The sequence below is a fragment of the Mizuhopecten yessoensis genome, unplaced genomic scaffold (genome assembly GCF_002113885.1).
Source record: "Mizuhopecten yessoensis strain PY_sf001 unplaced genomic scaffold, ASM211388v2 scaffold3949, whole genome shotgun sequence".
NCBI lineage: Eukaryota > Metazoa > Mollusca > Bivalvia > Pectinida > Pectinidae > Mizuhopecten > Mizuhopecten yessoensis.
This window is the reverse complement of record NW_018405300.1, coordinates 588,896-601,974: the sequence shown is the minus strand read 5'-3', so window position 1 is coordinate 601,974 and position 13,079 is coordinate 588,896. Positions and strand designations below refer to the sequence as shown.

The 13,079-nt window shown below is 36.5% G+C and overlaps 1 protein-coding gene across 9 annotated transcripts in view; it reads left to right on the top strand.

Moving 5' to 3' along the window:
- The window catches only part of LOC110448224 (calcium/calmodulin-dependent protein kinase type II delta chain-like), a 149,953-nt gene that overhangs the window by 73,957 nt on the left and 62,917 nt on the right, over nt 1-13,079 (top strand). For all 9 annotated transcript variants that reach the window (XR_002462689.1, XM_021494360.1, XM_021494361.1 and 6 more), the window contains exons 6-7: nt 1,148-1,220; nt 12,319-12,421. Coding sequence is in view for 8 of the 9 variants with exons in the window: in XM_021494360.1 (XP_021350035.1) it covers nt 1,148-1,220; nt 12,319-12,421 (176 nt within the window). In the remaining variant the exon portion in view is untranslated. The remainder of the gene's footprint in view (nt 1-1,147; nt 1,221-12,318; nt 12,422-13,079) is intronic.

Below are 13,079 nucleotides of genomic sequence, written 5' to 3'. Positions count from 1 at the left end.
TAGACACTTAAGACATAGGTAGTGTATATTATAGGGTCAGTAGACACTTAAGACATAGGTAGTGTATGTTATATATGGTCAGTAGACACATAAGACATAGGTAGTGTATGTTATATATGGTCAGTAGACACTTAAGACATAGGTAGATTATAGTATAGGGTCAGTAGACACTTCAGACAAAGGTAGTGTATATTATAGGGTCAGTAGACATTTAATGCATAGGTAGTGTATATTACAGGGTCAGTAGACACTTAAGACATAGGTAGTGTATGTTATAGGGTCAATAGACACTTAAGGCATAAGTCGTGTATATAACAGGGTCAGTAGACACTTAAGACATAGGTAGTGTATATTATAGGTTCAGTAGACACTTCAGAGAAAGGTAGTGTATATTATAGGGTCAGTAGACACTCAAGACATAGGTAGTGTATATTATAGGGTCAGTAGACAATTAAGACATAGGTAGTGTATATTATAGGGTCAGTAGACAATTAAGACATAGGTAGTGTATATTATAGGGTCAGCAGACACTTAAGACATAGGTAGTGTATATTATAGGGTCAGTAGACAATTAAGACATAGGTAGTGTATATTATAGGGTCAGCAGACACTTAAGACATAGGTAGTGTATATTATAGGGTCAGTAGACAATTAAGACATAGGTAGTGTATATTATAGGGTCAGCAGACACTTAAGACATAGGTAGTGTATATTATAGGGTCAGTAGACACTTAAGACATTGGTAGTGTATATTATAGGGTCAGTAGACACTTAAGACATAGGTAGTGTATGTTATAGGGTCAATAGACACTTAAGGCATAAGTCGTGTATATAACAGGGTCAGTAGACACTTAAGACATAGGTAGTGTATATTATATAGGGTCAGTAGACACTTAAGGCATAGGTAGTGTATATTACAGGGTCAGTAGACACTTAAGACAAAGGTAGTGTATGTTATAGGGTCAGTAGACACTTAAGACATAGGTAGTGTATATTATAGGTTCAGTAGACACTTCAGAGAAAGGTAGTGTATATTATAGGGTCAGTAGACACTTAAGGCATAGGTAGTGTATATTATAGGGTCAGTAGACACTTAAGACATCTGTAGTGTATATTATAGGATTGTTTCTTTGTTTTCGTATTTCAGTCACTGCATGCAGCAAATTTTAGAGAGTGTTAACTATTGTCATCAACATGGAATAGTGCACAGAGATTTAAAGGTAAGTAAATAAACATCTACACCTTTTCAGTGCCATCTCTGCATTTATCAGCAATTCAACGAGAGAAAACATTTAAATACTACAGCTGATTCAGTGTTTGCCTTGAAATAAACACTGGTATGTATTCAAGTCAGTCATGTTATTGCTTGGTGTATCAAAAATATCATTGTTATGCCAATGTTTGGTTTTAACAACACTTCCAGATAATGCATTGAAAAGTCTACAGGTTGTCTTTTGATATTGATTTTGATTTATTGAAGTATTTACATGTACTTACAATGTTACTTTCTGTTTATGCAGATTGTTGTTATTCCTATATTGTTGTTTAGAATTTAACAATGCAAAAATTAATGATGATTTCAACAAATCAAATAGGACCATTATTCTGAATTTGATGCAGAAAGTTTTTAAGGTCATTGTAGAAGCATCAACAGATAAAACAATTCTGATAGTATTAATCATTCACCCCTGAAATTTCATAATGAACCAGTTCAACCTTTGAATTGGAAGAGTTTAAATGTGTCTTCAGGGTTGAATGAGGTAAGTGCTCCCTGAGGTCTGATAATATAGATATAGTTGATAACCCTTTGTAAAAATATTGCTTGTTTACCTCAAAATGAAAAAAATAAAAAAATATTTGGAGAGTTTCATTTAAATTTAAAAAATAAATCGAGAGAAGCGGACGAAGTGAGTTGTAATACTAATAGTGATGTTGAGGTACATCCCCTTAGCTGCTTTCTCCCCCTGTTGTTATGTACCATTGGTGAACAGTGACACACTGTCTGCTAAATGTGCTCCCTCTCTAATACATTGCTATATATACGGTGGGTGTTGCTGTCTACTTCTCAAATGTCATGCTTGTTGGTTTGTGATAATGTCAGTCGGCTAACTACTTGTTTCATCTTCTTAGAAGATTGCCGGATTCTGCAAGCTTAACTGAAATACATCTATTTTTTCTGCTGCTCATGTTCAGTTATTAAGTAATATAGTTATTAACAGTGTGGTATTTAAAACAGTAATTAGTTAAGAGATCTTCTCTCTGTGTGTTGCAGTCATTTTCTAAATGAATAACTTTTCGACTTTATCTGAAATATTTTTTCATTATTACATCATGGTTTGTGACATTTTGATGTGGACACAAACTAGTTACAATCTGATGTACTTTTATCTGGTTCAATATTGTCTAATCTATTGTTCATTATGTATAATATATTAGAAAGTTTATATATAGGTTTCAGATCTTGAGCACTGTTTCTACTGTAAAAATATTGTTTGTCTTAGTAAATGTCATTTTATTCTGTGATATTTTTGAACACCTATCTTTACGGTGGTGTTAACGTTAAGATGTTCTTCAAATTCAAGTCTATAATATTGAAAAAAAGACATTTTCTACAGTAGCCATTGCAGGGAATTCAAATGCATAACATTTAAAGTGTTCTGATGGACATTTTCTACAGTACACATTTCAGGAAATCAATGTTCTTATACAGTAGCCTTTGCAGGGAATTCAAATGCTTAACATTTAAAGTGTTCTGATGGACATTTTCTACAGTACAAATTTCAGGAAATCAATGTTTTTATAATCAAATTTGTAATCTTTAAAATGTTGTGAAGGGACATAACTTTCAGTAAAATTTTCAATGAAACAATGTTCTTACAATCAACAAGCCATATGACAGGATATCGTCTATAGTAGAAATTTAAGTGAAATATTAAAAACCATAACAATAAAACATATAACAGGTATTTGTCTTAATCCGATTGTTAACCTGTGTATAATAGGAGACAGGATAAATTATAAGCATTGGAGCTGATTGTCATAAAATAGCTTGTTGTTCACCCAACTGTTCCAGCTAATTAATCACGGTCAATGGATCGTATATAACGTGTATAGAAGATTAGGTATCTCATGGTACACGTCAGTAATAACAGATTAAAACATCTATAAGTATGCTACAAATTCTCGTGGTATGTTGTAGTTATGACAGATAAAGACGGTTCTTGGCACACAGCAAGTGCAAGTTGATCGAAAATCCATGCATAAGTTTGATTCAAATTAAAACCTTACTATTACAGTGGTATATTTTACTGTATCACATGAAACACACATTGTATGGAGAAGCTCTCTGACAGAGCCGAAATCCTTCTTGTTGATCACTTGTAGTTCCTGCGAATCCAACTGAGTTATCGGAGTGCCCAACTCCATGGCAATAATGGCTACACCGGTACCACCCGTATGATCGGTACCACCCGTATGATCGCCCAGACCAGATTGTCTCATTCTGTGGGTCCTGATTTTCCTGACCACACAGGCCTCCACCTGATACAATCTTTTATTGTCCTCCGAGTTGAAAGCCAAATCATCTGACAAGTATTCCTCAACAGTACCACATCCGGCTGTGAATTTTTCAGCGATCCTGATAAGTTAGATACGTTTCTTACTTAGGTCTTTTGCCACAGTAAGCACGTCTTAGTCACTGCCCAATTGTCATGAACCCCCAGGGCTTTCTCAGCTTTTCAAGTGATAAATCTGCACTCCAAAATGACCACATTTTCTGCCTTTGTCTTGTATTCATTTATGATTTCCTGTTTCTGGTTTCTGAATTGTTTGTCAGGTAATGTTCTCATCAAATAGAGCGAGTCTGAAGGACATTCTTCTTTAGAATCATCGTGGACTTTTCAGAATGTATGTTGCTGTGTTGAACTACAACCCAGACATGTTCTCATATGTACACCTCCAAAAGCTTATGCATCATCCTGCATACAATTATCTCTATTCTGATACACCTGTCAAGCACACATAGCCCCACCCCTTACATGTACCCTATGTATACATGATAAAAACCTTTGCAGTGTTATTCTCTACTGTATAAGGGAAGGATTATTATGATAGTCGTCTGTACTATAAGACGGAAGGACATGGATGTCTACTGTTTTGCTATGTTCGTTCGGAAAGAATACATTAAGAGCACATCACCTGTTTCAATGAGTGAAATGCTTGCAAGTATTGTTTCTACATTAAGATGTCAGGCAGACTTGTTTCACAGGGAGAAAGACTTCATTCGCAGGAAAAGAGATTGCTGTTTCACGGGAAAGGAGACTGCTGAAGTGTGTATGGTCTAGGACGTACCACAAGGGAGCTGTGAGCGCAGAATTCACCAGTGAGCTCTGTCTATGTGATCCAGTAATGGGGTTTACTTGTATTTTGCTGTGAAATGTGCGATACGCTTTCGCCTCACTATATGTCCCTGGTGTGCTGTTTGCTCAAGTGGTGGCCTCTTGCAGTTGCTTCTGCACATCAGCTATTATAACATGACAGCTTACTGGAGCTTCCAATAATGGTTCAAGAATTATTTTTTGGATTTTCACACTGGCATTTTGTGTATGTGTATGTGTAAATAGTCTCCAGCAGAAACATTTGTAAAAATACATTAACTCCTGACAGCATGCATAACAGGGTCATAATATTTTGTGACATTACATTTAGATGTAGTAAATTTGGCAAGGGATAATTCGGGCAAAATATTCTGATCATGCATCCAAGAAAATTGAATACCAGTCTGCTTAGATCAATGAACAGCATTATTTTCATGGAACAGTAAAATAAAAACTGAGACTTGGGAAGATTATATCAGTGAATTGTAACCTAGTAGAGTTGGAGTTGAGTTGTTGCTGCTCATCATTTACACAGTGTTATGGAATAGGAGGATAACACATTACAAACCAAAAGTACCTGTGGTTAAGGTCTATAGATATATAGACCAGTACTGGGATACATCTTTCTCTTGCAGTATTGGTACATCATAACATTTGGTCCACCATGCAGTCTTTTTGGAACATTTTGTAAGTTGACCATGTTCATGCAGGTGGAAGGTTTATACAGACCTATACAAGTTCTAACAGGTGGGATGGGGGTGATAATACAATGATGAAACATGTGAATATCTTTATGGCCATGCATATGGTTGTAATTAAACATTTCAGCATTAATGGTGGCTAGCGTTTGTGTGTAGAGGTGTACATTTTATCACCATAGTGCACAACCAAATACTGCAGGCCTATCTTCATGTCCACACATTGTGGAATTTGACTTGGTTTATACCCCACAGAGTTGCTCATTGGAATATTGGCGTGCTTACAGTCCAGAATCAAATCATTCTCACTTGTTATTGAAGGGATGTGACATCATTTGTCGGTGTGTTCCGTCTGAGCACATTTGTGGACTGTGTCGGGAGATTGGTGTGGCAGAGGTTTCAATGGGTTATACATGGTGGATTAGCTATACCAACACCACCACACGATTGATATGTAGAATACTGAGGTTCAGTGTCATGATGTTTGGTTTATCAAGGTTTGGTAGTCCTCAATATTCTTAGTTCTGTTGTCAGGCAAACACTTGATTAACTAATGCTGTAGACTCATCAGTGATTGTTATGGCAGCACTCTAGTAACAGGGTAGTCCTCTAGATTTCTCAGTACATTGTTAGGACAGCACTCTAGTAAAAGGGTAGTCCTCTAGAATCCTCAGTACATTGTTAGGACAGCACTCTAGTAAAGGGGCAGTCCTCTAGGTTCCTCAGTACATTGTTAGGGCAGCACTCTAGTAAAAGGGCAGCACTCTAGTAAAAGGGTAGGCCTCTAGATTCCTCAGTACATTGTTAGGGCATCACTCTAGTAAAAGGGTAGTCCTCTAGATTCCACAGTACATTGGTAGGGCAGCACTCTAGTAAAAAGGAAGGCCTCTTGATTCCTCAGTACATTGTTAGGGCAGCACGCTAGTAAAAAGGAAGTCCTCTTGATTCCTCAGTACATTGTTAGGGCAGCACGCTAGTAAAAAGGAAGTCCTCTTGATTCCTCAGTACATTGTTAGGGCGGCACTCTAGTAAAAAGGAAGTCCTCTTGATTCCTCAGTACATTGTTAGGGCAGCACGCTAGTAAAAAGGAAGTCCTCTTGATTCCTCAGTACATTGTTAGGGCGGCACTCTAGTAAAAAGGAAGTCCTCTTGATTCCTCAGTACATTGTTAGGGCAGCACTCAGTAAAAGGGAAGTCCTCTTAGACTCATCAGTGATTGTTATGGCAGCACTCTAGTAACAGGGGAGTCCTCTAGATTTCTCAGTACATTGTTAGGACAGCACTCTAGTAAAGGGGCAGTCCTCTAGGTTCCTCAGTACATTGTTAGGGCAGCACTCTATTAAAGGGAAATCATCTAGATTCCTCAGTACATTGTTAGGGCAGCACACTAGTAAAAGGGTAGTCCTCTTGATTCCTCAGTACATTGTTAGGGCAGCACTCAGTAAAAGGGAAGTCCTCTTAGACTCATCAGTGATTGTTATGGCAGCACTCTAGTAGCAGGGTAGTCCTCTAGATTTCTCAGTACATTGTTAGCACAGCACTCTAGTAAAAGGGTAGTCCTCTAGAATCCTCAGTACATTGTTAGGACAGCACTCTAGTAAAGGGGCAGTCCTCTAGGTTCCTCAGTACATTGTTAGGGCAGCACTCTAGTAAAGGGGTAGTCCTCTAGATTCCTCAGTACATTGGTAGGGCAGCACTCTAGTAAAAAGGAAGGCCTCTTGATTCCTCAGTACATTGTTAGGGCAGCACGCTAGTAAAAAGGAAGTCCTCTTGATTCCTCAGTACATTGTTAGGGCGGCACTCTAGTAAAAAGGAAGTCCTCTTGATTCCTCAGTACATTGTTAGGGCAGCACGCTAGTAAAAAGGAAGTCCTCTTGATTCCTCAGTACATTGTTAGGGCAGCACTCTATTAAAGGGAAATCATCTAGATTCCTCAGTACATTGTTAGGGCAGCACTCCAGTAAAAGGGTAGTCCTCTAGATTCCTCAGTACATTGTTAGGGCAACATTCTAGTAAAAGGGTAGTCCTCTAGACTCCTCAGTACATTGTTAGGGCAGCACTCTAGTAAAAGGGTAGACCTCTAGATTCCTCAGTACATTGTTAGGGCAACATTCTAGTAAAAGGGTAGTCCTCTAGATTCCTCAGTACATTGGTAGGGCAGCACTCTAGTAAAAGGGTAGTCCTCTTGATTCCTCAGTACATTGTTAGGGCGGCACTCTAGTAAAAAGGAAGTCCTCTTGATTCCTCAGTACATTGTTAGGGCGGCACTCTAGTAAAAAGGAAGTCCTCTTGATTCCTCAGTACATTGTTAGGGCGGCACTCTAGTAAAAAGGAAGTCCTCTTGATTCCTCAGTACATTGTTAGGGCAGCACGCTAGTAAAAAGGAAGTCCTCTTGATTCCTCAGTACATTGTTAGGGCGGCACTCTAGTAAAAAGGAAGTCCTCTTGATTCCTCAGTACATTGTTAGGGCAGCACGCTAGTAAAAAGGAAGTCCTCTTGATTCCTCAGTACATTGTTAGGGCGGCACTCTAGTAAAAAGGAAGTCCTCTTGATTCCTCAGTACATTGTTAGGGCGGCACTCTAGTAAAAAGGAAGTCCTCTTGATTCCTCAGTACATTGTTAGGGCAGCACTCCAGTAAAAGGGTAGTCCTCTAGATTCCTCGGTACATTGTTAGGGCAACATTCTAGTAAAAGGGTAGTCCTCTAGATTCCTCAGTACATTGTTAGGGCAGCACTCTATTAAAGGGAAATCATCTAGATTCCTCAGTACATTGTTAGGGCAGCACTTTAGGAAAACTTTATCTCGAAGTCGATGGGGTCGTGGGAAGTTATCTGAGTACTCAAGTTATGCGGGTTCATTAATTTGGTGAGAAATGCTGTTCGACATAGTTATTTCCGAAAAACGTACTTTCGTTTTACGCGATCAAAACGGTTGGACCACATTGTGAATTCGTTATTAAATATTGACGGGCCTTGTGATTAAATGCTATTTTTGGCTAGTCTAGAACTTGGCAAAGTCTTTCCATGTCTGCATTTGTATTTGCAAGTCTGTCAAGTTTTACTTCTGAAGTGTTACATTTAAAAATCGAACTATCCCGCTGTCTCCGTCCTCGTACTATACAATGCGAAAATGAAAGTGCGCAAGTCACTGTAATGGAGCATACGCATAGTTGATACTGTAAATGAAAACACACCCAAACATTATATCGTACATTAAAGCTAAATGCGACATCTGACACCTCCTCAACTATAAACATGAACCCGTGAAGCTGTCTTAGGTTGTGATTTCAACTGTGGAACTCTTTTATCCAATTTGTGACCAATTTTCCAGTTTGCACTGTCTGTTTGGTTGTACAAATCATTCAACGGACTCGCAGTTAGTACAGAATACTGTTGATCAACATTAATGAAATTTGTTTTTTATTATTAACAACATGGTTTTGGCAGTCTGCACACTTTACAGTCTGAAGCTTTATCGTAAATACGTTTTACCGATTTAGTCTACTCGCGAAAGATGTTCATAAATACGGAATGGCGAGATGTCATACTGTTGCGTTTTATTTGTATCAAAGAATTAATAAGTTGGTGACAAAATGAAATTCGAACACTATGAAGTAGACGATGTTTTGATGTTTTGATTTACGCTATTGAAACCAATATCTTATTTTGAGGTATCCGAGTTTTTTTGACTTTTCAGGGTTCGTTATCAGAGTTTTATTTATCAAGTTGATGTTAAGGATTTGTTATTTTGATAGTTTTAACGACATAAAAAATCCTGCCTCAGCAAATAGTCTGTGAAATTTAACCTTATGATAATTTGAGAATATAATTGTTTGCCGGCGTGCCCTTGTGCATAAGTGAAAGAGTAAGGTGAGAAAATCAATGCAAGTGAAACTGTTTATTTGTTGTTGTTGTGAACATGTAGTAATTTGAGTAACAGCAAAATGAAGAGGCTTGTGATTACTGCTGCTGTAAAACGGGCTTCAGAGTTCAGATTACGTGGAGAGGATGTCTCTAGAGGAAGTGGTGCTGATCTGTCATTGAAACAAGAACTTAAAGAGTAATGAGTATTTCTGAAGACGTTCTGCTGATGTATCATTGTAAAGCAAGCTTCACAGACTGATGTGTATTCCTGAGGAAGTGGTGCTGATCTATCCTTGTAAATTTACTCTCTCAGGTTTGAGTATTTCTGAAAGTGGCGCTCACTTATGATTGTAAGACAAACCTCATTTGGAATAATGCATATTTCAGAAGAATGAGGAGCGCAGTTTAACTCGTGTTCTACTTCACTGTTAAATATTGAGACAGTCTCAAACTTAAATTATCTACTTCACTGTTAAAAATAGAGACAGTCTTAAACTTAAATTATCTACTTCACTGTTTACCTTAAAGACAGACTCAAACTTAAATGTTTTACTTCACTGTTAATTATAGAGACAGACTCAAACTTAAATGTTCTACTTCACTGTTAATGATAGAGACAGACTCAAACTTAAATTTTCTACTTCACTGTTAATGATAAAGACAGACTCAGACTTCAATGTTTTACTTCACTGTTAATAATAGAGACAGATTCAAACTTAAATGTTTTACTTCACTGTTAATGATAGAGACAGATTCAAACTTAAATGTTTTACTTCACTGTTAATGATAGAGACAGACTCAAACTTAAATATTTTACTTCACTGTTAATTATAGAGACAGACTCAAACTTAAATGTTTTACTTCACTGTTAATTATAGAGACAGACTCAAACTTAAATGTTCTACTTCACTGTTAATGATAGAGACAGATTCAAACTTAAATGTTTTACTTCACTGTTAATGATAGAGACAGATTCAAACTTAAATGTTTTACTTCACTGTTAATGATAGAGACAGACTCAAACTTAAATGTTTTACTTCACTGTTAATGATAGAGACAGACTCAACTTAAATGTTCTACTTCACTGTTAATTATAGAGACAGACTCAAACTTAAATATTTTACTTCACTGTTAATTATAGAGACAGACTCAAACTTAAATATTCTACTTCACTGTTAATTATAGAGACAGACTCAAACTTAAATATTTTACTTCACTGTTAATTATAGAGACAGACTCAAACTTAAATATTCTACTTCACTGTTAATTATAGAGACAGACTCAAACTTAAATATTTTACTTCACTGTTAATTATAGAGACAGACTCAAACTTAAATATTCTACTTCACTGTTAATTATAGAGACAGACTCAAACTTAAATATTTTACTTCACTGTTAATTATAGAGACAGACTCAACTTAAATATTTTACTTCACTGTTAATTATAGAGACAGACTCAAACTTAAATATTCTACTTCACTGTTTACTATAGTATACACTGTGTGTAATTATTTTTTCAAGACCTTTGACAAAAATGACCTCTTACAGGCTAGAGTAAATTATTGAACTCGTGTTTGCCAGCACACCAGAATCCATAGCTCAACATATACAATTCAAAATATACATAACGTGTTCTACTTCTGCATTGAGAAACTAAAATGGTTTAGTTTCTCTTTTATCAATTCATTCGAAGTCCATGCCAGTATGAAAGTATATTTTAAGAAATATACAAATGCCATCTACCGATTCCAACACAACAGACTGATTATGAAAACTTAATGTTTAGTTAAAGATGGTATCAAAAGAGTTCAAGAGAAGAGGAGGCTTGAGGTAAAATTTGACATCATTGATTGACAAGTGTACCAGCAGTGAAGGAAACATGGATGTAGGAGAATGTTGTGTGAGGAGATCGTCCCCAGACACGACACAGATGGGCAGAGAGTAGCAATCACACACTAATACTTTCAGGCTGATAATGAAAATAATTATCATGCTGTCCATTATAGATAAAGGAAAGCTGGAATGTTCCTACAGCCGGAAGTGGAATGGTTTCCTCCACTAGGATGGATGGACTGGGAATTATACTGGATATCTAGTGTATACTGTGTGTATTTTCACTGCCTGTGTATCACCAGCACAGATTAATACGGTTTACAATCAATTCCCAACTAGAATCTCCTGAGTGTGTTTCATTAATTAAACATATATTAGCCCAGTTTATAAACTCAACACATGCCTCTGTTAGTACAATGTATAAACTTTAAACATACCTGTGTTGATACAGTATATAAAGCTTAAACATACCTGTGTTGATACAGTATATAAAGCTTAAACATACCTGTGTTGATACAGTATATAAAGCTTAAACATACCTGTGTTGATACAGTATATAAAGCTTAAACATACCTGTGTTGATACAGTATATAAAGCTTAAACATACCTGTGTTGATACAGTATATAAAGCTTAAACATACCTGTATCAGCATAGTGTTTAGGGTGCAAATAATCTATTAGCATTATATTGTACTTAAACACACTTCTGTTAGCATATCATTTTCAAATGTAGTTTTATTAGTGCTGTAAATGAAATTTAAACATACCTATATACCTTAGATATATAACCACAATATATCAACATCCAACATGCTTACATTACCACAGTATATAAACCTTTAGTACTTTCTTGTAATAAACAGTGTTTAAACCATAAATGTATTTATATTACGTTAATGTACAAAACAGTAACATACCTGTATAAACACTGTATGTATACAGTAATAGTTGTTTTTTAAAATGAAGATGTAGAGAATTTACAGTAGGCACACAAATTTGAAAAGATAACAACTAAAGATCACAGCAAAACACGAGAATCAATAGGTAGTGCTAAAAATATCAGTACTGACGATTACAGAGCAATACCAGAGTCCAAAGATACTGCTACTGACCATTAGCATGACCATAGTGAAAAGTTAGAAGGTCTGAGAATTTACAGTAGCGTAAACTAGGGTGAAAGAAGTACTATCTATTTTCAGTAGACACAGGAGTGAAAAGTTACTTAAAGGTACTGAAAATGTACAGCACTGAAAAGATAGCAGTATTAATATGGAAGCTACTGATAATTCACAGTACACAGAAAGAGTGAAAAGATATGTACTAGCATATAGGAGCTGCAGTAGACAAAAGGCAAAACTATAGCAGTACTAGTATAAAAGCTGCTGATAACTTACAGTAGACAGGAGAGAAAAGACAGGGGTACTTAATATTTACAGTCGAGTACAATAGTGTTAAAAGAAGGAGGTACTGGTAAAAATAAAAATAAGCAATGAACAGACAGAAGTAGTGAGAATTTAGTAATGGTCACCTGTATTTTGTGTTACAGCCTGAAAACCTGTTGTTAGCTAGCAAAGCCAAAGGAGCAGCTGTGAAGTTAGCAGACTTTGGTCTGGCCATAGAAATACAGGGCGATCAGCAGGCATGGTTTGGTAAGTAATGGCACCCATAGCCTCTCATTCTCTCTTTAATGTCCATTCCAGCAGGAATTTAAACCGTGACATAGTGGTCATTTTGACAAATCTTTAAACAGTTTTCCAGCTTGTTTTCCAGAGAATATCTCTGGAAAAATCCCCCAGGATTCATGGAATGACACTGGTCAGGTTGTTTTTGTAAAAATGTGTTCTATCTTGAATGACACTTGTGCTATTTTATAGATATTTATAGTATAATTAGATACTGTTTTTATTAGCATTATGACTCCTTGAGGAGTTAGCTGTGTCGATGATTTTGACCTGATGACACACCACTGATGTCGTGCTGTATATCACTTCCACTGTTGACCTGATCATCACTTTATTTTGATCTTTACAACAATCATATAACTGGTTTGTTATTCAAGGATGGATGACTTCCACAAAAATATGCTTGTAACATTTCAATTAGTGTCTGAAACTTTTGATAAATCATTTCGATATCATAATTGAACAACTGCTTGACAAAATGGGACCTCGGTAACCTGGATTCAGAACTGACAAAATGTGACCTCGGTAACCTGGATTCAGAACTGACAAAATGTGACCTCGGTAACCTGGATTCAGAACTGACAAAATGGGACCTCGGTAACCTGGATTCAGAACTGACAAAATG